Source organism: Scyliorhinus canicula, chromosome 3 (genome assembly GCF_902713615.1).
Source record: "Scyliorhinus canicula chromosome 3, sScyCan1.1, whole genome shotgun sequence".
In the NCBI taxonomy this organism is placed as follows: Eukaryota; Metazoa; Chordata; class Chondrichthyes; order Carcharhiniformes; family Scyliorhinidae; genus Scyliorhinus; species Scyliorhinus canicula.
In genome coordinates, this window is record NC_052148.1 from 118,790,345 (window position 1) to 118,816,467 (window position 26,123).

The window sequence follows — 26,123 nt, forward strand, 5'->3', positions numbered from 1 at the left end:
TCTAAGCGGCAGTTCTCCCAGCCCTTTCTAGTTCCTAGAGACTCTTAACGCGATGGGCAATGGCCCTATGGTCAGAGCAAAGAGTAACAGGGAGAGGGGGCACCCCTCGGTGTAGTTTAAAGTATCCCAACCTCAGCCGGTTTGTACGCACACTCGCTACTGGTGCCTGATAGAGCAACTGCACCCAGTCAATAAAGCCCTCACCAAGCCCAAACCTTCTCAGCGCCTCCCACAGGTAATTCCACTCCACCCGATCAAAAGCCTTCTCTGCATCCAACGCTACCACCACCTCCACCTCCCCTTCTTCTGAGGCATCATAATAACATTCAAAACCCTTCGAACATTGGTCTTGAGTTGCCTGCCCTTTACAAATCCCGTCTGGTCTTCCGCCATCACCCCCGGGACACAGTCCTCTATCCTTGTGGCCAGTATCTTAGCCAATAGTTTGGCGTCCACATTCAGTCGAGAAATTGGCCTGCATGACCCACCTTGCTCCGGATCCTTCTCTCGTTTCGGGAACAATCAATAGAAAGCATCCTATCGGGCTGCATCACAGCCTGGTATGGCAACTGCTCGGCCCAGGACCACAAGGAACTTCAGAGAGTCGTGAATACCGCCCAGTCCATCACACAAACCTGCCTCCCATCCATGGACTCCATCTATACCTCCCGCTGCCGGGAGAAAGCGGGAAGCATAATCAAGGATCCCTCCCACCCGGCTTACTCACTTTTCCAACTTCTTCCATCGGGCAGGAGATACAGAAACTTCTGAGAACACGCACGAATAGACTCAAAAACAGCTTCTTCCCCACTGTCACCAGACTCCTAAATGACCCTCTTATTGACTGACCTCATTAACACTACACCCTGTATGCTTCACCCGATGCCAATACTTATGTATTTACATTGTATATCTTGTGTTGCCCTTTTATGTATTTTCTTGAATTTTGTTTAATTCCCTTTTCTTCCCATGTACTGAATGTTCTGTTGAGCTGCTTGCAGAAAAATACTTTTCACTGTACCTCGGTACACGTGACAATAAACAAATCCAATCCAATGAAATCGAGGCTTGCGACATTGTTGGGGGGAGGACTCCCTTCTCTCTTGCTTCATTAAATGTCCTCACCAGCAATGGGATCAATATCTCTGAAAACTTCTTATAGAATTCCACCGGGTAGCCGACCGGCCCCGGGGCCTTGCCCGACTGCATGTCCTCCAGCTCCTTGATTATTTCCTCAATCTCAATTGGGGCTCCCAGCCCTTCCACCAGATCCTCATCTACCCTCGGAAACCTTAACTGTTCCAAAAACTGCCTCATCCCCTCCACCCCAGCCGGGGGTTCCGACTCATATATAATTTACTATAGAAGTCCTGAAACACCTTGTTTTCCTTGCTGGGCCCAGGACAGTATTCCCGCCTCTATTCTTTACTTTACGTATCTCCCTGGCTGCCTCCCTTTTCCTGAGCTGGTGCGCTAACATTCTGCTTGCCTTTTCCCCGTACTCATAAATCACCCCCGTTGCCTTCCTCAACTGTTCCACTGCTTTCCCTGTGGTCAACAGCCCAAACCCGCCTGTAACCTATGCCACCCCCTCAGTAGCCCCGCGTCCGGGGCCTCCGAGTATCTCCTGTCCACCTGGAGTATCTCCTCCACTAATCTATCCCTCTCAGCCCATTCCGCCTTTTCTCTGTGGGCCCGCATTGAGATTAATTCCCCTCTGCCCACTGCCTTCAGAGCTTCCCAAACCATCGCTCTGGAGACCTCCCCTGTATCATTTGTTTCCTGGATGGACTTGTTAACCCGCCCACAGATCGCTTCATCCGCTAGCAACCCCACATCCACCAAATAATCCACAACGGGCATTGCCCTCTCTCCACACTAACCCGCAGATCCACCCAGTGTGGGGCATGATCCAACACTACAATTGCCGAGTACTCAGTATCCACCACCTCCGGTATTAGCGCCCTACTCAGATCAAAAAAGTCAATGCGAGAGTATACCTTGTGGACATGTGAGAAAAAGGAAAGCTCCTTCGTCTTCGGCCGTACGAACCTCCATGGGTCTACTCCCCCATCTGTTCTATAAAACCCTTCAATTCCTTTGCCGCAGCTGGCCTCCTCCCTGTCCTGGATTTTGACCAGTCCAATTACGGATCAATGAGTGTATTGAAGTCCTCTCCCATGATCAGGTTATGTGACTCTAAGTCTGGGATCTTAACTAAAACCCGTCTCATAAATTCCACATCGTCCCAATTCGGAGCATATATGTTCATGATTACCTCCCGCACCCCCTCCAGCTTCTCACTCACCATTATGTACCTACCCCTCTTGTCTGACATGATTCTCCCTACTTCGAATGCCACTGATTTGTTGATCAAGATCGCTACCCCCCTGGTCTTTGAGTCCAGTCCAGTCCTGAGTGGAATACATGGCACCCACCCCTTTCTCAATCTTGTCTAGTCTGTAACCTTTAGGTGTGTCACTTGTAGCATTGCCACGACCACCTTCAGCCCCCTCAATTGCTAAACACGTGAGCCCTCTTGACCGACCCTTTCAGCCCTCTGACATTCCATGTAATCAGTTTGGTTGGGGGGCTTCCAGCCCTCCCCCCCCACTGCCCACTAGCCCTCACCCTTTTAAGGCCAGCCTCTAGCTCGCGTCCTCTGCCCCCTCGAGCCCCCCCCTCGGACATTCGCCGTTCCCGACTTCCCATTTTTCCCCTACTAACAGTTCCTCCCCTGTCAGCAAAGCAGCTCCCCCCCCTCTCTACTCTCCCCAGCAACAACACTAGAAACCCAACCCCCCCTAAGTCAAGCTCCAGCTTAACACCTGCTCACCCCCACTGCACTTCCGAGAGTCAGCTGACACATGTTGACTGATAGCGCCCGCCCCGGCACCAAATAATCTGTCTTCCCATTGTTCTCTCCCTTCTCCCCCCACTTGGACAAACATATTAAAAGCATCACATTCCCCAGTAAACAAACATCAGAAAAAGAACAGTGAAGAAACAGCCTCTTTAGAAAAAAAAACACACTGAAAAAACAGAACCAACCCCAAAGCCCTTCCCCCCTCTAACCAACACCCTGCAAGACAAAGTTACCTTTCGCCATCCAAACAGCAGCTCTGCTCGCGTCTTCCTTAAAGGACTTTGTCTTCTCACACGGCCACTTCTGGTCCAATTCTCCATACACCGGAGGGGGATTTCTCCTCACTGTCTCACTCTTCACCGATTTATCCCATAAAATCCAGTAAAAAACGGGGGAAAATGGTTCAAAAGTCCGTCACAGGCGGGAGCTATCAAATGTGCGACCTACTCCTCCATGTTGACCCATGTCTGAAACCTTTGCCCCAAAGGCCTCCACCGTCCATCCCAGAAGCCCAAAACCTATCTGGATGCCAGCCCTCTGACCGTTTGCTCCCTCGGGAGTTCCTACCTCCCCGGGGGAATAAGAGGGGGGGGGGAGGGGAGAGAAGAGAAAACGCACTGTGTCAGACAGTCTGATGTATGCAGCCTAGTGGGCGAGTAACTGTTGGCTTCAGTGGAAAGGGCACCCAGCCATGGTGGCTGGTATGGGTGCCGGCATGTGGTGCAGGATGGGGGTTCGGCCATCCCCCGGTGGGCAGGGGTTGGGGTTACGTGTGTATGGGACGGGGCTTGGTGCTAGGGGCACAGTGCTGCCTACTCACACTGCCCATCCTGAGGAGGTTGTGCAGTTTTTTTCGGCACTGCTGGCCTGTCCTGATGGTGTTGCCCACGGTGCAGATGACCTCTGCCCAGGCCCGGTGAATGGCAGCGTCTAGCAGCCTCCTCCCTGGGCCTGGGTACAGGGTCACCCACCTCTCCCCCATGGCGTCCAGCAGAGTCTGCAGTTCTGCATTGGTAAACCTTGGTGCCGCTCGTCTTGCCTCCATCTTGTTGGATAGGACGGTGTGTGTGGGGGGAGGTGCAGTGTGTATATGCAGCTGCAGCTTGTCAGCCTCCTGAGTGTCAATCCAAAACCTGGTGTATCCAGTACCATTTCCCATTGGGATTGGTTGTGTTCCATGTGGTGTCAGTGCGAGCAGTAACAGTCGTTGAATCGGTCCAGGTGCGGCACCAGCTTTGCTGTTGTAGAACTCCACTAATTCGTATTTGTATTAAGGATTTTTTATGTTATGCAAAACATGGGTAATCGTGAGCATACATTGAAAACAACAGAAAAAAATGAAAAAAAAATATATACACTGGTTGTCTTATTATTTACATCAGTTGCAGCTTCTTGTTTTGCGTTCTCCAGCCGGCGCTTACCTCCTACCAGGTCCCCAACTTTCCTCTCCCCTTTTGTTCCTACCCTTAGTTATCTCCCTGTTGCTGATGCTTACCCCCAACCCCTCCCCTTTGCCAGGCACACTCTCCCTTGCGGGAGAGGGGGGGTTAGGGAGGCAGTGGGGAGCGGTGTTGGGGAGGAAGTGGGGAGCGGTGCTGGGGGGGTTAGGGAGGAAGTGGGGAGCGGTGTAGGGGGGGTTGGGGAGGAAGTGGGGAGCGGGGTTGGGGAGGGAGTGGGGAGCAGTGTTGGGGAGGAAGTGGGGAGCGGTATTGGGGAGGCAGTGGGGAGGAGAGCCACCTGATGCGCGACTACTCAGCACACCCCGTCACCGAAAGTCCTGAACACCACTAATTCTGCCCCAGCATCAACACTTAGGGCAGGATTCTCCGATTCTAAGGCTATGTCCGGAACACGTGTCTAGTATTACGATGACAAATGTGGCGCCCCCCCCGCACTGATGCTCCGTCTGGAGGGGGGCTAGCAGCTGTGCTGTGTAAAACCCCCGGCTTTCCCTGTAGATACAGACGGAGAATTGCCGGGTCCATGGTCGCCCATGTGCACGGCGGCGACCTGCAGTGGTCGCGGCGTACAAAATGGCGCTGGCTGCACGCGTACCCGGCCTGCCAGCGGAGCGGCCCCCCCCCCCCCCCCCACCGGACTATGGCGGCGCTGGACACAATCCTTGCCGCCACGCGAGGTTGACGAAACCTCAGCCCACAAGTGATCCATGCCGTCGGGAAGTCGGGGGAGGGTCTTCAGGTGACGTCCTGAGACCATCCCACCGGCGTGCGGCATACTCACCGATGATGCCGTTTGATGGGGCGGAGCATCCGAAAATGAGCACTGCCCCCGATTTTGGTGTCAAAAGGGATTCTCCGGCCAATCACCGAATGCGATTTCGGCATCGGTAATCGGACAATCCTGCCCATGGTCTCAGGAATGGAAAATCCGGCCCTATAGCTAATCTTTTACTGCAGCTTCCCTTACTTGCTGAGTCCCCTATAATAATAATAATCTTTATTAGTGTCCCAAGTAGACTTACATTAACACAATTAAGTTACTGTGAAAATTACCTCGCCACCACACTCCGGACCCTGTTCGGGTACACAAAGGGAGAATTCAGAATGTCTAATTCACCTAACAAGCACGTCTTTCTGGACTTTGTGGGAGGAAACCGGAGCGCCCAAAGGAAACCCACGCAGGCACGGGGAGAACGTGCCGACTTCACACAGACAGTGACTCAAGCCAGGAATTGGACCTGGGACCCTGGAGCTGTGAAGCAACAGTGCTAATCACTGTGCTACTGTGCCACCCAATCATGTTACCCAAAGTATCCAAAAAATGTATTGAACCCTGTGTTGGATATATTCAATGATTCAACGTTCTTTGGGATAGAGAATTTTAAAAATTCACAAACCTTAATGGCAAGAGATTTCTCCTCACCTTAGTCCTAAATATCCACCCCTCATTCTGAGTTTGTGGTCTTGTGATTTAGGCACCCTAAACAAGGAACCACTTAGGTTTTATGAGGCTTTTATTATTCTAAATGCAAGGGAATGTAGATCAAACCTACTCAATCCTTCCCCTTTGGATAATTCCCTCATTCCAAGAATGAGTCCAGTCAACCTTTGTTGCACTACTTCAGGGCAAGTAAACCGTTCCATTGGCAAGACCAAAATTTAACAAAATACTATGGGCTGGATTCTTTGCCTCACGATGCTAGAATTTTGAATCACGATTGGGCGGAGAATCGGGTGTCTGGCGAAAATCAAGGTTCGCACCCAGTGCTAATTCAGGCGCCATCCTCCGGTCCCTCCCTGGCGGCGAAAACAAGTTTTGCACTCCACGCCAGCGAGGGCATGCAAAGGCAGCAACTGCATTCATTTAAATGTAATTAGCGGCTTGGACACAACATGCTGCACCTGCAATGATCCACCCCTCTCAGGTGGAAGTCTCGCGGGCAGTGTGTGGAACGACTTGGTTATGAGGTCTGTGGACTCAGGATGTCCCCCTCGAGATCAGGGTGGCCTAGCTCAGACCGCTATTGCTGCAGTATGTATTTTAAACGCACCCCTTTGGTGCTACTTACAGGCTCCTGGCTGCTCATACTGCTGAGTGCTGCCTGTACCCTTTGAATGCTCAGAAGGCCTTTGGTCATCTGGGAGCCCACCTAGGCTGCCCCTCTGGACACCCTCATACTCAAGCTTTATCATCAAGGCGATGGGCATGGCCAAACTCAATCAAGAGCCCAACAGTGTTGGCACTCTTCAGAAATGCTGCCCCACTACAGAGGGAGAAGGCGATCAGCAGAGTTCCCCCAACCAGAGGACACCATGGCCTTTGAAACTCTCCCTGTTTCTCAACCCCCCTCAGGACAGAGATCTCACGAGTGCCCTCCACCCCTCCGACTTTTTCCAATTAAACCGCGCCTGTCATTTGAAGATGCGTTCACTGGCCTTCACCATCCATGTGAGGTCATTGAACCTCTTGCGTCATTGCTGCCAGACTTCTTGAGCCAGAGTCTGGGACCTCCCTGCCCACCAGCTTCCATTCTTTCCTCAGGGCTTGCTTTGAGGGATTCCTGGCACTTCTCCCATTTTCCATTGCAACCTTGAAGGCCTCCAGTGCTGCATCTGAAAATCTGGGAGCTCCTGTCTCACTTGGTGCTTCACTTGCTGTGCTTTTCCAGCCAGCCAAGCCTTCCAACAGCAGCTTCTGTTTCATGAACTTTTTACGATGTTTGCACCAATGCCACTCACAGTCTAACATAGAATTTAGTTTCATAGAATTTACAGTGCAGAAGGACACCACTTGGCCCATCGAGTCTGCACTGGCTCTTGGAAAGAGCACCCTACTCAAGGTCAACACCTCCACCCTATCCCCATAACCCAGTAACCCCACCCACTAAGGGCAATTTTGGACACTAAGGGCAATTTAGCATGGCCAATCCACCTAACCTGCACATCTTTGGACTGTGGGAGGAAACCGGAGCACCCGGAGGAAACCCACGCAGACACAGGGAGAATGTGCAGACTCCGCACAGACAGTGACCCAAGCCGGAATCGAACCTGGGACCCTGGAGCTGTGAAGTAATTGTGCTTTCCACAATGCTACCGTGCTGCCCCTGAATGTCCTTTTCTCTGTTCTTGACCCCATGCTTTTCACTTGCTCCAGTCTTGGTCTCAGTTTTTCTGTCACTCTCCCCTCAGACCAGGTTTTACTGCTCTGATTGCAGTCTTGCTGTTTTCTACCATTCTATTCTTGGAAGCACGCTCTTTTGCTGTCTGCTCCCAGTCTCTCTTTTTTATTTGTTTATGGGATGTGGGCATTGCTGGCAAGGCCAGCATTTATTATCCATCTCCAATTTGTGACAATATGTATATTGCAAGGTAAATGAAGGGTTAACAATTTAATGTGAATGCATCCAACCACTAGATGGTGATCAAGAGCATACACGTGGATCACATGATACCCTTGATTCTGGGAGTAGGTGATTAAGAGAGATAGAGAGTAGTCGTGATCTCAGAAGCTCTGTAGATAGAATCATAGTCTTAGTTTATTTGTAGTATTTATATCTTAGCAAGTCAAATCTGCTTAGTTGTCGTGTTAATAAATTAGCTTTGTTCAAAATATCGCTTGATGTTCTTTGTGAGATGCTACACTTTGAAGCCATCCTCATCCAGAAAGCAAAGATCATCACACCATTGATCTTGAGATGGTGGTGAGCAACGTTTTGAATCGCTGCAGCCCACGTGGTGTAGATACACTCATAGTGCTGTTAGAAAGGGAATTTCAGGATGCTTAAAAGTCTAGGTTACATTTGCAGTGTTGATGTAATCTTCAGTCAGAGTACTGAACAAATGACACAGTTTATACAACCAACCTGTGACAAGGTCCAGCAATAAAGGGAATTAAATTAAGTTTGATCCAACTAATTGAAATTTAATTTATAAATTATGACAAAGGATATTAAGGGTTAACAGGATTGCTATGTTAATCTATGGTAAAGATGATAATGTAGCGCTGACATCAGTCAGTCATGTGCTAGGCATCACACAGCAGATGAAAACCCATAAGAGGAGATGTGCCTTCTCAGTAACTATGGACATAATGTAAATATTGTAAATAAACTGGTTTTAAGTAAATACCCTGCCTGCAGTTCCCCAGGTGGGGTATTTCAAACAATTTGAACATACTTTTGAGGTTTCATCCTGTTTGTATTTTCCTCTTGTTATAAGAACAGCAGTTTGCAAATAAGTCCCTCCAAGAAACAGCAATTTACGTGCCAATTTCCAAGGTTGGAAAATTAGGAGCGATATGAGTTCAAACCCCACAACAGCATGAATTCAATAAACCTGAAAATTTGTGAGCTCATACCAGAGGAAAAATCAGCACAAATTATCAAAGATTGTTGTAAAGATCCAAATAGTTCACAACTGTCTAGGAAAGGTACCCAGCCATAGCTACCTGGTGTGGCCAACAAATGACACTTAAACTCGAGTCCTTCTATGTGGTTGACTCTTTACACCCTCTGAAGTGGCCAGACAGCTATTCTGTTCCACAAATAAAGGTTGTAGTCGGCTGAACCCCAAAATATTTATTGTAACGAGAGTGGTAATTGTGGTCTTCATAACATCACCCACCTGAGAATAATTAAGTAAACCTTTCTGAATGTGCTTGCTAATAATAGTCCAGCTGCGACAAAATAAACCAGATCAGCCAGCCTAGGCCTCCCAAGGTGAATTCTGGATGCATTCATTGCCAGGATTGCAACTGCATAGAGCGGCACAGTGGTGCAGTGGTTAGCACTGCTGCTTCACGGCGCCAAGGACCCGAATTCGATCTTTGTTTCTGCGTGGGTTTCACCCCCACAACCCAAAGAGGTGCTGGGTAGGTTGAATGGCCATGATAAATTGGCTCTTAATTGGAAAAAAAGAATTGCAACTCCACTTCCAACAGGACTTGAGAGAGGACAAAAATCACGAGTGTTTTAGATTAACTAGATTTTCAAATGGAGATTTAAAAGCCAATTAGGGAAGTATTAGAAAGATGTCTTCTGAGAGTGAGCAACACCTGACATTGAGTAATAGCAAATTACTGCGGATGCTGGAATCTGAAACCAAAAGAGAAAATTCTGGAAAATCTTAGCAGGTCTGGCAGCATCTGTCGGGAGAGACAAAAGCTAAAGTTTTGATTCCAGATGACCCTTTGTCAAAGCTAAAAGACGTAGAAAGTGGGAGATATTTATACGGTAGAGTGGGGGAATTAAAGATGAGTCATAGCCACAGAAACCAAGGGAAAAGAGTGCTAATTGCAGTCCCCAGAGAGAACACAAGGTGTGAAACTGCCTCTGGAGATGGAGCAAACACACTCGCCACGCCCCAATTTCTCAGATTTTTTTATAAATGTTTTTATTCAGTTTTCGTATTTTATATTGAACAAATTACAAATTGTTAGGAGAGAGAAACAAAAAAAAAAAAAAACAAACAAAAACAAACACGCAAAAATTAACATACATATTTACAGGTAAGCATCTTCGTAGTAGTAACTGCGCCCCCCCCCCCCCCCCTCAACATGTTTATTTAGCTTGGTTTTGGGCCTTAGCTAGCCATCGAACCCCCGTAACGAACCTGTAGCCCCCCCCCCCTCCCGCTACCTTCCCCCGACTATTCTTCCTCTTGTACATTGGCCACAAATAGGTCCCGGAACAGTTGCATGAATGGCTCCCACGTTCTGTGGAAGCCGTCGTCCGACCCTCGGATGGCAAATTTGATTTTCTCCATTTGGAGAGATTCCGAGAGGTCGGACAGCCAGTCCGCAGCTCTGGGCGGTGCTGCTGACCGCCAGCCAAACAGGATTCTACGGCGGGCGATCAGGGAAGCAAAGGCAAGGGCGTCCGCCCTCCTCCCCAGGAATAGATCTGGCTGGTCTGAAACCCCGAAGACCGCCACTATCGGGCATGGCTCCACCCTCACCCCCACCACTTTGGACATAGCCTCGAAGAAGGCTGTCCAGTACTCCACAAGTCTGGGGCAAGACCAGAACATGTGGGCGTGGTTGGCTGGGCCTCTTTGGCACCGCTCACATCTGTCTTCCACCTCCGGGAAGAACCTACTCATACGGGTTCTTGTTAGGTGGGCTCTATGTACCACTTTTAGTTGCGTCAGGCTGAGCCTTGCGCACGTGGAGGTGGAGTTGACCCTATGCAGTGCTTCGCTCCAGAGTCCCCACCCTATCTCCATCCCCAGGTCGTCCTCCCATTTCCTCCTTGTTGCGTCCAGTACGGTGTCGTCCCTATCTACCAGTCGGTCATACATGTCACTACAGTTCCCTTTCTCTAGGATACTTGCGTCCAGTAGGTCTTCCAGTAGTGTCTGTCGTGGCGGTTGTGGGTACGTCCTTGTCTCCTTTCGTAGGAAGTTTTTGAGCTGCAGGTACCGTAGCTCGTTCCCCCCAGCTAGCTGAAATTTCTCTGTCAGTTTGTCCAGTGTTGCGATCCTGTCGTCCGTGTATAGGTCCCTGACTGTCAATGTTCCCCCGTCCTGCCTCCACCTTTTGAAGGTGGCGTCGGTCAGTGCTGGTGTGAACCTATGGTTGTTGCAGATGGGAGCCCTGTTCGACATTTTGGTCAGGCCAAGTTGCTGCCGCAGTTGGTTCCAGGAATGGAGGGTGGCTGTCACCACTGGGCTGCTGGAGTGTTTTTTGGGTGGGGATGGGAGTGCTGCCGTGGCGAGGGCCCGGAGGGAGGTTCCCATGCAGGAGGCCTCCTCCGCACGCACCCACTCAGCTTCTGGCTCCTGGATCCATCCCCTTACTCGCTCGGCTGTTGCTGCCCAGTGGTAGAATTGTAGATTCGGGAGGGCTAACCCTCCCCTGGTTTTTGTTTTTTGTAAGACCTTCTTTGGGATCCTAGCATTTTTACCCCCCCATACGAACGCCATGATGAGTTTGTCCAGCCCAATTTCTCAGATGAAGGTCAAGGGATTCTGGCCTCTGGCTTTGGATGTTCACTGCCTTTAACCGCCCATCTGGGGTTTGTGTTGCCTGTCTGGAGGAGGGTACACGTCACCTTTCCCAGTATACAGACCTCTGAGAAGACACTGGCCTTTCTGAGCCTGGGAAGTGTTAACATCCAGCACAGGTGGTTATTCCGTGACCTACAAAGCTAAGCAGGCAGGTGCGGATGCAGTGTGTCCTCAGGAAAATTAAGCGGAAGGACTGGTTTATTTTATGGTTTATTCTGTTTGTGAAATACCACAAAAACTATTAATGAACATTTAAATATTTGGTAGTATTGATGTTTGAATATAAGTTCACTCTGGAATCGTACGATCACATTTCAGGATGAGGATGGCCAAATGTCCCAATTAAGAAATAGTCCATTAAGAATATTGATTGTGGAATTTTGTTTCTTTTCTAAAACAAGGTAAAATATGCACATTTCTTCTGGTGCAAAGAAATATCAGGTTGCTTTGCTCCACTGTACAATTAACAAAATGATTATATATTTAGTTTTCTAAAATGATTAATCTATCCACAGAGAATGACCACTTCATCATGCTCTGTGCTTGAAGAAGGCATCTTTGAGGAACTGGAATCTCCAGGTAATAAGGACATGAATGCCTGCATGGTTGCTTGACAGCTTTAATCTAAATAATGGGGGCAAGGGGTCAAGTCTGGGAAGGCTAGAGGGAAAGGCAGGAATAAGGGATATGGCAGGAAGGTTCAGAGCATGCAAACCTCAAAGTGCAGCAACAGATGGGGTTAGAGGTTATATCTGTATCTGAATGCAAGTAGCATTCACAACAAAACAGATGAATTAACAGCACAAATAGAAATTCATTTGTAAGATCTGATAGCCATTACAGAGACAAGGGCCAGAATTCACCATTTAGAGACTGGGGGGGGGGGGGGGGGGGGGGGGGGGGGGGGGGGGGGGGGGGGGGGGAGAGAGATTCTCCGCCGCCTGCCGCCGCTATCAAGGTCCCTGATGCGGTGGAGAATCGCAGAATCGCATCAATGGGATTGTTGACGGACATGGTGGATGCTGATCTAAAGGCGATGCTCTGACCACCCACTAACTGCGGGATCGAGGTTCACAACCGTACGCCAGTGGGAGGATGCAAAATGGTCTTGATTACCAGCGCCTGGCCAATGCTCTTGACTCCCACAGTCATGGACCATTGTGAATGGGGCCTGCCGTAGTAATGGGTGCCCCTGGTACATGGTTGCCTTTGACATGGCTGCCCTGTCCTGTGCCTCAGCCACCGCCCACACAGAGTGGCCCAGGCCTTGGGCATCCTGACCCATGGCTGATACCTTCACACCCAAGGCCTCTACTGTGGATGCCACCCGTGCAGTGTTGACCTGTGTAGCAGACATGGTCGACACAACCTCCTGCTCCTGCGGGCGGTTGGACTCCTCCAACTTGGCGCTGAATGGTTGCTGACACCCCCTCATGGAGTACTCGGCTGTGACTGCATCTTCAACATTGTTGGGACCCTTCTGGATGTCAGCTAATCCCTGGGGCCGGGCCGTGCTGCGGCTATCCACCCCCTCAGGAGTTCCTACCTCTACATGATGTACCAGAGCATGTGTGTGGTGCGCACCAGATAGTGTCCCAGGAGCCTCCTCACTAAAGTGCCCAACCGAGGTGAGTGTCTCTGGGATAGTGGAAGATGCTGGTAACAGCAGTGACGAGAAGTCAATGTCATCCCCGGACATGTCTTCTGGGATGTTGCGGGATTGTGGTTGGGGGTGTTGGACCACCCTGGACGGTCCCGCCTTGTCACCCGGTGAGATGCGGGGTTGCAATTGGGGGAGGGAAGGGATACCGGCCAGTTACGCGTTGTCTGGTGGTGACCCTGCCAGACAGAATACAAGCTGCATGGTAAGATCATGGGGGGTGACCTACGTGCCATAGGGATGTCGCAATGCAATATGGGTCACTTGGTTGTCCCATGCCGACCACTGTCTCTGTGAGTGACTGCTCTCCCACCCCGCCGACCGGTTCAATGCCTTCTGCTCCATGATGGTGAGGGGCTGCAGGTTACTCTCTGGTCTTCTCCCACTCCCGATGGTTGTGGGCCACCTTCTCCTGGGGGGGACAGATAATTCACAGTGTGAGACACGTGGACGCAGTCAGCACAGGATATCCACTGCTGCAGGCCTGTGTGTTGGGAACCTGGCCATGGTGGGCGATGAGGGTTTGGTCACCCTCTGGTGGGGGTGGTGGGGGGGGGGGGGGGGGGGGGTGGTGGTGGTAGGGGCTGTGGGGTGGGGATGTGTGGGGTGGAGGTGGTGCCAGTGACACGGAGGTGGTGACTCACCCTTGACATCCTGAGGAGATTGTGCAGTTTTTTCCAGCATTGCTGCCTGGTTCTTGCGATGGGGCGCTCGGCGCTTACGGCATCTACCACCTCTGCCAGGCCCCATTTACGTTGATGGGTGGCAGCTGCCTTCACACCCTAGGAACAGGGTACTTCACCTCTCCTCCACGGCATCCAGCAATATCTCCAGCTCAGCATCTGTGAATCTGAAGGCCGCTCTCCAGGATGGCATCTACTTGGCTGGTATGAGTGTGTGGGCATGGATGCTTATATACAGCTCCTGCTCATCAGGCTCTTGAGTGCCAATCCCGGAGCATCGAATCACATGCCGGCTTGAATTGGAAAATTTTTCTTTTTAAAAATTCATTTCTGGAATGTGGGTGTCACTGGTTATGCCAGCATTTATTGCCGATCCCGAGTTGCCCTTCAGAAGGTGGTGATGGGTTGCGTTCTTGAATCGCTGCAGTCTTTGACACTGTGCTATTAGGGAGGGAGTTCCAGGAAGTTCCTCCATTGACAGTGAAGGAGCAGCGATATATTTCCAAGTCATGGTGGTGCGTGACTTGGAGGGGAAACCTGATGGTGGGATTCCCAGGTACCTGCTGCTCTTGTCCTTCTAGATGGTCGTGGGTTTAGAAGGTGCTGTCTAAGGAACCTTGGTGAGTTACCGCAGTGCATCTTGTAGATGGTACAAACGGCTGCCACTGTTCGTCGCTGGTGGAGGGTTTTAATGTTTGTGTCAGGAGGAGCAATCAAGCAGCTGCTTTGATCTGGATTGCGTTGAGCTTCTTTTTAATAAATATTTTTATGGGGAGTGGCAGTTATGCAGCAGCAGTAAGCCACACATTTGGAAGCTCCCGTTTTAAAGAGATTTTTCGGCTCTTTTGAGAGCCCAAAACGGAAATTTTTCGACGTCTCCCGGTGGGGGAAGGTGTGCTGAACGACTTTCCCTGCAGTCCATGACTCGAACTCGGAGTGGAAAGGTGGAAAAAACAGCAGCAGCTCCTCAGAAAAAACAGGGGAAGGGATCCAAGATGGCCACCGACAAAGCTCCAGGGGAATGGAGACTCTGGGCCCAGAAACAACAAACTGATCTCCTGCGCTGCTTTAAAGAATTCAAGGATGAAGTACTGAGCTCTCTGCAGGAAACAAACAGAAGGCTGTCAGAGATTCAGTCCACCCAGGGTGCTGCCATCAAGAAGTTGCAGACGCAGGCCATTGAACGAGAGGAGGAGGCCGTGGTCCTCGTGAGTAAGGTGGAGGGGCACGAAGCACTCCACAAGAAGTGGCAGGAACGCTTTGAGGAGCTGGATCACCGCATGAGGCGGAAAAACCTGCGGATCTTGGGCCTTGCGGAGGGGCTGGAGGGATCGGACCTGACAGCCTATGTGGCTGTAATGCTGAATTCGCTAGTGGGGGCCGGATCTCTCCATCTGCCCTTGGAGCTGGAGGGAGCGCACAGGGTGCTGGCCAGGAGGCCCAAGGAAGATGAACCCCCGCGTGCGGTGCTGGTGAGGTTCCACCGGTTCAGTGATCGGGAGTGCGTGCTGCGCTGGGCCAAGAAGGTGAAGAGCAGCAATTGGGAGAATGGGGTAGTGCGGATCTACCAGGACTGGAGTGCGGAGGTGGCTAAGCGGCGGTCCGGATTTAATCGGACGAAAGACGTGCTTTATAGAAAAAAGATAAAGTTCGGAATGTTGCCGCCCGTGCGCCTGTGGGTAACTTATTCGGACCGGCATTATTATTTCGATTCCCCGGAGGAGGCGTGGGCCTTCGTGCGGACGGAGAAACTGGACTTGAACTAGGGGTTGGGGGTTGCGAGGTCGGCTGTAAGATATTAGTGCTGGATTCTGCTGTTGCTGTGTTCTCTTTCTCTTTTTCTTCTGTTGTTTTCTTCTTGTTTTAGTACTTTTGCAATTTCGATATGGTTATTTACGGAGGGGTTGTTCTGCTATGTTTTTGTTTTTGTGCTGTGGGACATTGTCTGGGCTGTGTATCTTGAGGGGAGGGTCGGGGGGGTATGTTGTATTCTATGCCGGAGTGGGGGTATGGAGGGGGGCTGATATTTGGGAGCTGCGTCAGAAGGGTGTGGTGGGGCAGTGCAAAAGCGCGGGCTTTCCTCTGGTTTCCCGTGCTGCGGGGCTGGGGGGTGGAGATGGTGACGGGGGAGGCGGGGCCTTAACTGGTTCTTCCCCGCGCTGGAGTGGTGCCAGGAGGGGGGATAGATTGGGGGATGATCCCACTTCGGGAGGGGTCGGGCTATCGGCGGGAGTTTCCGGGGTCAGCAGAAGTTAGCTGACCCACGGAAGTACAATGGAGGACGGTTCGCGGCTGGGAGGGTTCCTAGCCTGGGGGGGAAGGGAGGGGGGGAAAGGGGAATACCGGGTTGCTGCTGGTAGGGTCAAGAAGGAGCTGGTGGGGGCTGGGGGGACAGAGGTGAGGGGTTGTCGCTATGGGGACGGGGTCGAGCAGGGGGTGCTGGCCTGGGGCGGGCAGTCAACGGGCTATGGCTAGCCGACGGGGGAGGGGGGCGGGACGCCCTCTGATCCGGTTGGTCACCTGGAATGTGAGAGGGTTGAATGGGCCGGTGAAGCGGTCGAGGGTACTGGCTCACCTGAAGGGGCTAAAGGCGGATGTGGCAATGCTTCAGGAGACCCACCTGAGGGTGGTGGACCAGGTCCGCCTGAGGAAGGGATGGGTGGGGCAGGTTTTCCACTCGGGGTTGGATGTGAGGAACCGGGGAGTGGCGATTCTGGTGGGGAAAAATGTGTTGTTTGAGGCATCGGATGTGGTGGTGTGAATTGCGCTTTCACGTATCTGATCGTCAGTCCAGAAGTAAAACACTCGAACACGTCAGTAACGAATATTCGTTTATTTACGGCCGGGACAAATCTCTAAGCAGTCGGGTAACTACCTTCGAGAAGTGCCAAAATCCCAGAATAAGGACGGTATTTTTATACATCTTACAGCTTAGGGGTGGTCCCCTTAAATTCCTAGATACACCTATGATTTGGCAAGGATCCAGAACATGTACATATATTGAATTATTCTTCGAGGTCGGGAGGTTATTTTTGACATAATCATTAGCACAAGTCACTATCAATATTAATACAAAGGTTTTTGTATCCCATGGCCATCTGGCTTATCTCATTCCAAGGCCCTTCCTTTTACATTTCAATGTTTATTTGTTCCAACTGGTCAAACGAGCTTAATTACGTTATCTCTGCAATAAAGTAACGTTTCCCATTCATTCCATTCTTTGACTTTTTGACCTCTCTGCTTTCACAGATGCGGGTCAGAACATTAAATAGTACCAAAGCCACACTCCCTATATTCCATCCCATAACCTTCTGACATCTTTGCTTTCACAGATGCCGGTCAGAACACACTCCCTTTATTTCATCCCTTGACCTGTTGACATCTCTTTCACAGAGCTTTTCAGAACTGTTATATTAACCCTATCAGCGAAGTTCCAAATGAAATCCACTTCTACATTCCCCCCTTTGATCATTCCTTGATCACATAACACTCAGGATACTTTAGATGGAAATGAGAGCGAGGCGGAGGTACTCCTCCTCTACTAGGCTCCGGCAGGATGCCACTTCCTCATATAGGTCAGGGGTAGGTGGAACCAGTTGTTCTTTTTCGTCTAGGGCGGATCTCTGAAGCATCTGTGGTAATACAGTAGCACCCAAACGGTTGCATAGGCATTTCACACCAGTAGCTATGATACAGAGCAACAAACAGATGGTAACGAAGATAATGAGCCCATGGAATAGGTAAGTGGCCCAAGAATTGGACCACATCCAGCTCCACCAGTCAGCCTGACCGGCGAGTCGCAAGCGCTGTACTCCATCTCTGATATGGGTTACCAGACGCGTGATATTCTCTGAACTGTCTGGAATATAACCCATGCAGCCGTCTGTTCGATCGAGAAAGGAACAGATATCAAGGGAATGCCTCCATGGGCATGGGTCGGGACCTGTGTACATACCCAGCAAGAGGAGACACCCACTTTCTTAGCATAGACATAGGACATAAACAGAAATGAATTTGCCGTTACATGGTGCGTTGCCCGCTTCCTTCTGGAAGGCGAGTAGGGGTGAGTAGTCCTTGGTGGTAAAATTTGTACCCTGTCCTTATCAATGCACCGGTGGTTCCACCTGCATGTGCGGCGATCGTACATTAGAACCATGTACGTAATCAGGAATCGGCGCTTCTGGTTGTCGGGAGGAACGGTGGTCGGGCAGGTTTTGATAGCGGTGGTGATCCATCGGAGATCTGTCGTTGTTCCACATCGTGGGGTCCCTTCCCGGCACATGGGTGGGTGTCGGCTTCCGTACAGGCATCTCCTTCTTTCGGATGCAGCGAGAGAGAGCAGGGTGGCGAGTATTGTGACGGCGAAGAGGGGCCTCATCCTGGTACTCGTGTTCCTAGGACTTAAAGGAAAAGTTTAGAACATCATGGATACTTAATGAACTTACAATGGTGCATATGTACCCATGCGTTCCGGCCCTCCACTTTTACTGCAGTGGGGGTAGTGAGTAGAACCTGTAGGGGACCCTCCCATCGAGGTTCCAAACCTTTACGTGTCCAATTTCGAATTAGGACATAATCCCCAGGGTTGATGGAGACGTCATGAGTAATGGAGGGGACTTCTTCCTGGGTGGCACGAACTCGGGAGTGTAATCCTTTCAAAATTCTAGTTAGTGTTAATATATAATTGGATACTGTTGCGGGGGACGACTTACCAGGGGTAAGCAATAGGGCGCAGGTCTCTGGCACAGAGTCTGTCCCTGTTGCTCAGACGGGAAGGGAGAAGAGGAACAGAGCACTTGTCATTGGGGACTCCATAGTTAGAGGAACAGACAGGAGGTTCTGTGGGAACGAAAGAGACTCACGGTTGGTATGTTGCCTCCCAGGTGCCAGGGTTCGTGATGTCTCTGATCGTGTTTTTGGGATCCTTAAGGGGGAGGGGGAGCAGCCCCAAGTCGTGGTCCACATAGGTACCAACGACATAGGTAGGAAGAGAGATGGGGATTTGAGACAGAAATTCAGGGAGCTAGGGTGGAAGCTGAGAGCTAGAACAAACAGAGTTGTTATCTCTGGGTTGTTACCCGTGCCACGTGCTAGCGAAGTGAGAAATAAGGAGAGAGAGGAGTTGAACACGTGGCTACAGGATGGTGCAGGAGGGAGGGTTTTGGTTTCCTGGATAATTGGGGCTCATTCTGGGGTAGGTGGGACCTCTACAAACAGGATGGTCTTCACCTGAACCAGAGGGGTACCAATATCCTGGGGGGGAGATTTGCTAGTGCTCTTCGGGGGGGTTTAAACTAATTCAGCAGGGGGATGGGAACCTAAATTGTAGTCCCAGTGTACAGGATGTTGAGAGTAGTGAGGTCAGGGATAGGGTTAAAAGTTCGAAAGAGGGCACTGGCAAGCACGACGCTGGTTTGAAGTGTGTCTACTTCAACGCCAGGAGCATCCGGAATAAGGTGGGTGAGCTTGCAGCATGGGTTGGTACCTGGGATCTCGATGTTGTGGCGATTTCGGAGACATGGGTAGAGCAGGGACAGGAATGGTTGTTGCAGGTTCCAGGATTTAGATGTTTCTGTAAGAACAGAGAAGATGGTAAAAGAGGGGGGGGTGTGGCATTGTTAATCAAGGACAGTATTACGGCGGTAGAAAGGACGCTTGAGGACTCGTCTACTGAGGCAGTATGGGCCGAGGTTAGGAACAGTAGAGGAGAGGTCACCCTGTTGGGAGTTGTCTATAGACCTCCGAATAGTCCCAGAGATGTAGAGGAAAGGATTGCAAAGATGATTCTTGACAGGAGCGAGAGTAACAGGGTAGTTGTTATGGGGGACTTTAACTTTCCAAATATTGACTGGAAATACTATAGTTCGAGTACTATAGATGGGTCAGTTTTTGTGCAGTGTGTGCAGGAGGGTTTTCTGACACAGTATGTAGACAGACCAACAAGGGGCGAGGCCACATTGGATTTGGTACTGGGTAATGAACCCGGCCAGGTGTTAGATTTAGATGTAGGTGAGCACTTTGGTGATAGTGATCACAACTCGGTTATGTTTACTTTAGCAATGGGCAGGGATAGGTATATACCGCAAGGCAAGAATTATAGCTGGGGGAAAGGCAATTATGATGCTATTCGGCAAGATTTAGGAGGTATAGGATGGGGAAGGATACTGCAGGGGATGGGTACAATCGAAATGTGGAGCTTTTTCAAGGAACAGCTACTGCGTGTCCTAGATAAGTATGTACCTGTCAGGCAGGGAGGAAGTTGTCGAGCAAGGGAGCCGTGGTTTACTAAGGAAGTTGAAGCACTTGTCAAGAGGAAGAAGAAGGCTTATGTTAGGATGAGACATGAAGGCTCAGTTAGGGCACTTGAGAGTTACAAGTTAGCCAGGAAGGACCTAAAGGGAGAGTTAAGAAGAGCGAGGAGAGGACACGAAAAGTCGTTGGCGGATAGGATCAAGGAAAACCCTAAGGCTTTCTATAGGTATATCAGGAACAAAAGAATGACTCGAGTAAGATTAGGGCCAATCAAGGATAGTAGTGGAAAGTTGTGTGTGGAATCACAGGAGATAGGGGAAGCATTAAATGGATATTTTTCGTCAGTGTTTACACTGGAGAAAGACAATGTTGTCGAGGAGAACACTCAGGTTCAGTCGACCAGGCTAGATGGAATTGAGGTTCAAAAGGAGGAGGTGTTAGCAATTTTAGAAAATGTCAAAATAGATAAGTCCCCTGGGCCAGATGGGATTTATCCTAGGATTCTCTGGGAAGCCAGGGAGGAGATTGCAGAGCCTTTGTCCTTGATATTTATGTCGTCTTTGTCGACAGGAATAGTGCCGGAAGACTGGAGGATAGCAAATGTTGTCCCCTGTTCAAGAAGGGGAGTAGAGACAACCCTGGTAATTATAGACCTGTGAGCCTTACTTCGGTTGTGGGTAAAATGTTGGAAAAGGTTATAAGAGATAGGGTTTATAATCATCTTGAAAAGAACAAGTTGATTAGCGATACTCAACACGGTTTTGTGAAGGGTAGGTCATGTCTCACAAACCTTATTGAGTTTTTTGAGAAGGTGACCAAACAGGTGGATCAGGGTAAAGCTGTTGATGTGGTGTATATGGATTTCAGTAAGGCGTTTGATAAGGTTCCCCACGGTAGGCTATTGCAGAAAATAAGGAAGTATGGAATTGAAGGTGATTTAGCGGTTTGGATCAGTAATTGGCTAGCTGAAAGAAGACAGAGGGTGGTGGTTGATGGCAAATGCTCATCCTGGAGTTCAGTTACTAGTGGTGTACCGCAAGGATCTGTTTTGGGGCCACTGCTGTTTGTCATTTTTATAAATGACCTGGAAGAGGGTGTAGAAGGATGGGTTAGTAAATTTGCAGATGACACGAAGGTCGGTGGAGTTGTGGATAGTGCTGAAGGATGTTATAGGATACAGAGGGACATAGATAAGCTGCAGAGCTGGGCTGAGAGGTGGCAGATGGAGTTTAATGCGGAAAAGTGTGAGGTGGTTCACTTTGGAAGGAGTAACAGGAATGCAGAGTACTGGGCTAATGGCAAGATTCTTGGTAGTGTAGATGAACAGAGAGATCTCGGCATCCAGGTACATAAATCCTTGAAAGTTGCCACCCAGGTTAATAGGGCTGTTAAGAAGGCATATGGTGTGCTAGCCTTTATAAGCAGGGGGATTGAGTTTCGGAACCACAGGGTCATGCTGCAGCTGTACATAACTCTGGTGCGGCCACACCTGGAGTACTGCGTGCAGTTCTGGTCACCACATTATAGGAAGGATGTGGAAGCTTTGGAAAGGGTTCAGAGGAGATTTACTAGGATGTTGCCTGGTATGGAGGGAAGGTCTTACGAGGAAAGGCTCAGGGAATTGAGGTTGTTTTCGTTAGAGAGGAGAAGGCTGAGAGGTGACTTAATAGAGACATATAAGATAGTCAGAGGGTTAGATAGGGTGGACAGTGAGAGTCTTTTTTCCTCGGATGGTGATGACCAACACGAGGGGACATAGCTTTAAATTGAGGGGTGAGAGATATAGGACAGATGTCAGAGGCAGTTTCTTTACTCAGAGAGTAGTAGGGGTGTGGAACGCCCTGCCTGCAACAGTAGTAGACTCGCCAACTTTAAGGGCATTTAAGTGGTCACTGGATAGACATATGGATGAAAATGGAATAGTGTAGGTCAGATAGGCTTCAGATGGTTTCACAGGTCGGCACAACATCGAGGGCCGAAGGGCCCGTACTGCGCTGTAGTGTTCTATGTTCTATGTTCTATAATTAGCCATCTCGGTAGTCATGTAATGGAATTGAACATTCCGTGGAACACTGCTGTCCCAAGGCATTCGAAAGGGTCTGCCATATAGTATTTCCGCTGGGCTTAGGCGAGTTTTTCCTGCGGGGGTGGCACGTAGCTGGAAGAGTGCTAAAGGCAGGAGTTTGAGCCAAGTGGCCCCAGTGTCTGCTTGTAGTTTAGCGAGTTTAGTCTTTAGAGTCTGATTAGCCCTTTCCACCACTCCAGCGGCTTGTGGTCTGTAGGCACAATGAAACTGTTGCCTTATTCCTAGCAGAGCACAGAATTCCTTATTGATTTGACCTATGAAGTGGGGACCATTGTCAGAGCTCAGCCGGGCTGGAATTCCAAATCGCGGAACAATTTCTCGCATTAACACCTTAACTACTGTCGAGGCCTTGTTATCCGTAGTCGGGTAGGCCTCGATCCATTTGCTAAAAGTGTCCACAATGACTAACACATATTTATAGCATTGACATCTTTCCAACTCAATGTAATCCATTTGTAGGGTCTCAAATGGACCCTCAGGTAAGGGGGTTGTGCCAGGATCACAGGGGACGGCCTTACCGGGGTTGTGCTGTTGACAGATTAGGCACCGACTGCTAATTTGTTGGGCCATTTCTTGCAGTCGTGGGTGCCACCAGCTTTTTAACAATATGTCCCCTGTGGCACGAGCTCCACAGTGAGTTGCAAAGTGTACACATTCGGTCACCCAGGCTGCTAATGCATCGGTCATACATGTTTGTCCTACCGGGGTGACCCACAGCTTATTTTCGATATCATATATACATCCTAAGTTTTTCCACATATTTACAGCAGTTGCAGGAGCGTCCTCCTGCATTTGGATTATGTCAGCAATGGTTGGCATAGGTTTTTCAGAGGGGGACTTTCCCGAGGGGGTTTTAGTCTGCCTCATCATTCTAGGCACCATTAGTTTGCCAGATTTAGAAATTTCTTTTGCCTTCTCGTCCGCTCTCCTGTTGCCCGTTTCCACCAGTCCTGTGCCTTTTGTATGCGCTGCGCATTTTATCACCGCTATCTTGTCTGGGAGCATAAGGGCCTGCAATAACTGGGTTACTAACTGCTGGTGTGAGATGGGTGTACCAGCGGAGGTTAGAAATCCTCTGTTTTTCCATCACCGTCTTGATCGATGATTGCATAGCCAGATTGTCTATCCCCCCTTTCGCCGACGGAAGAACTTCCATCGGTGAAAAAGGAACAATCTGCACTTGGGAGGGGTATATCGGAGAGGTCGTCTCGAACCGAGGAGACTTCCTGCAACAGTTGCAGACAGTCATGAGTTGGGTCGAGCATGTCTGTGGGAGGATGCGTCAAAAAGTTAGCAGGGTTGATAGTGGTGCAGTGGGCAAACTGGACCTTTGGGTTATTAAGGAGAGCAATCTCATATTTGTTCTGACGAGCCATCGTGAGATGCTGAGTCAGTAGCTGTCCCAAAAAGGCCGTAACAGAATGGGAACTATAGACAGTGATATCTTGTTGGAGGGTAATATTAGCAGCCGATTGCAGGCTGTTGTAGATAGCTGCAAGAATTTGGGTACAGATAGGATAGCCAAGGGCTACCGGATCGAGTTTAGAGGAGTAGTATGCAACCGGGCGACAGCGGTCGCCGTGGCGTTGGGTCAGGACAGCTGTGGCGCAGTCGGCAAGGACTGTGCAATAGAGCTGAAAAGGGCGATCATATAAGGGTCGACCAAGGGCAGGGGCCTGGAGGAGTGCCTCCTTGAGGCGGTTCTGCTAGTGACTGTTTGTGATCAGCGGGCACTAGGACCCTGCGGAGCCATGCAGTGTCAATTTCAACGCAGCAGTTTCGAAACTGCCCAGCACAAATTCTTTATCTGTTTATTCTGAGACCAATGTAGTTCTGAACATACTGAGTTACTCATAATACTGATCACATTCCAGGGGCGGTGGCGGAGGAGGCTGTGGGGGCTGTGGGGGCTGTGGAGGCTGTGGGGGCTGTGGAGGCTGTGGGGGCTTCTGACGTCCCCCGCAATTGAACAGAGGTTCCTCATCCCCATCGTCCCCCTCCTCCCAACCTTGCTTCGCATTGCTGACCGGCGCCGGGGTAGGATTAGCATTCTTACGTTTCTTATATTCTTTACATTCCCTTTTTAAGACCTCTACTGTTTTAACAATTCCCCCTTTGGTGAGGCCAATACCCAATTTTGAGGCATTTGCCTGCCAGCTAGCCAGTATAGATGCATCTTTCATTAACTGACAGTATTCCCTCCACAAGGCAATTAATTTCTTTGCGGTGGGTTCTTGATAATACAGAAAAATGTGTCATTTGAAACATGAAAGTCTGGCAATATCTGATTTAAGAGGGTACAGGGAAAGATCCCACAAAAGGTTAATAGCAGCTGCAAAGAGCAGGGTTACAAAATGCAGATTCTTGCGCACAAGCAGGTTTCAGCAGAAACAATGGCTCACACCTTCATGGAATGTAACTATCTCAGAAAGCATCTGAAAAAGCATGGATGAGAGTTTCAATTGCATTAAGGGACGAATGTTTAAAACAGGCAAGTCTTTCAAGTCACAACCAAGTTAAATTTTAGCATACAGCTAAGAGCAAAGTTTCACACCTTAATTGAAATAAACTCTCTTAGTAAACAGCTGGAAAGAATGGAAGATGCTCAGTCGAATTTAGTGTCAATTTAAGGGGTAAAATTCTACGAACATCAAGTTAATTAAAAGAAAATTGGAGATGACCTGGCTACGAGAAACATCATTTAAGTCAAAATCAAAGGCAAAGTTATGAACTGGGGACAATTGGAAAATTAAACGATTTGAAACCACAGAAATAAAAGTTAACTATTGAAACAAAAGCATTTTTTAAATCAAATCTGAGAGGAGACGATATGCCTGAAATGAATAATTAGTTGTAGTAAGATGTTTACATCAAAGATACTTTTAAACTATCAAAGTGAAACAAGCCCATATACAATACAGTCGTTAAAACTTAATAACTCTTCGAAAGAGAATATAAACCCAGGGAGCAGAAGCAGCAGCACTCTGCAACAGCAACAGGAGAGAGAGAGAGAGAGAGAGAGAGAGAGAGAGACGCAGCCTGCTGGAGAAAGACAAGGAAAGCAGCCGAGTTTAAACAGCTAATTCAACTCAAGAAGACCAGATTTTAAGTGGTTATTAGCTTACTTTACTTCCTTAATAACGCAGGACCCCGAACACAAATGCCATTAAGGGGTAAGTAGGTAAAATTCTTCGGTGAAAGTATGGGTTGTACCGGGGGATAAGCTCCGAGAACCCCGCCCGTAACTTCCAGAGAACGCTGCCTGGAATCACGGCGGCAGTCCCGTCCGGAGCCCACAGCCCGTTAACCGCCCCCTAGCAATCCTGAGAACCCCGCCCGTAACTCCAGCGAACGCTGCCTGGAATCACGGCGGCTCCTCAGGCTGCCTCTAGCAGTCCTGGCAACCCCGCCCGTAACTCCAGCGAACGCTGCCTGGAATCACGGCGGCAGTCCCAGGCTGCCCCTAGAGACGATAACCACAGGGTTCACTCACTTACCCTCTTTAAAACGGGTTCGCTGGACTGACCTGGATCTCGCAGAGGCTTCTCGACAAACCAACGGCAAGGCTGAGCAACGATCAAACTAGTAGTAGGCGAATACCAAGGTGGAAAAGAAATTTTTACTCACGTTGGGGGCCAAATTCGTCCTCTACTTTGAACGAGCTCAGTCAATTACGCCGGTTAGTTGCGCAGACCCCTCTGGAGATCCCCGTACGGGCCACCAAATGTGAATTGCGCTTTCACGTATCTGATCGTCAGTCCAGAAGTAAAACACTCGAACACGTCAGTAACGAATATTCGTTTATTTACGGCCGGGACAAATCTCTAAGCAGTCGGGTAACTACCTTCGAGAAGTGCCAAAATCCCAGAATAAGGACGGTATTTTTATACATCTTACAGCTTAGGGGTGGTCCCCTTAAATTCCTAGATACACCTATGATTTGGCAAGGATCCAGAACATGTACATATATGGAATTATTCTTCGAGGTCGGGAGGTTATTTTTGACATAATCATTAGCACAAGTCACTATCAATATTAATACAAAGGTTTTTGTATCCCATGGCCATCTGGCTTATCTCATTCCAAGGCCCTTCCTTTTACATTTCAATGT

At 49.5% G+C, this 26,123-nt stretch overlaps 1 protein-coding gene across 2 annotated transcripts in view; it reads left to right on the forward strand.

Annotated features, from left to right (window-relative positions):
* Positions 1-26,123, forward strand: part of LOC119963724 — a 181,302-nt gene that overhangs the window by 97,081 nt on the left and 58,098 nt on the right. For both annotated transcript variants that reach the window (XR_005460140.1, XM_038793033.1), the window contains exon 13: positions 11,847-11,910. Coding sequence is in view for 1 of the 2 variants with exons in the window: in XM_038793033.1 (XP_038648961.1) it covers positions 11,847-11,910 (64 nt within the window). In the remaining variant the exon portion in view is untranslated. The remainder of the gene's footprint in view (positions 1-11,846; positions 11,911-26,123) is intronic.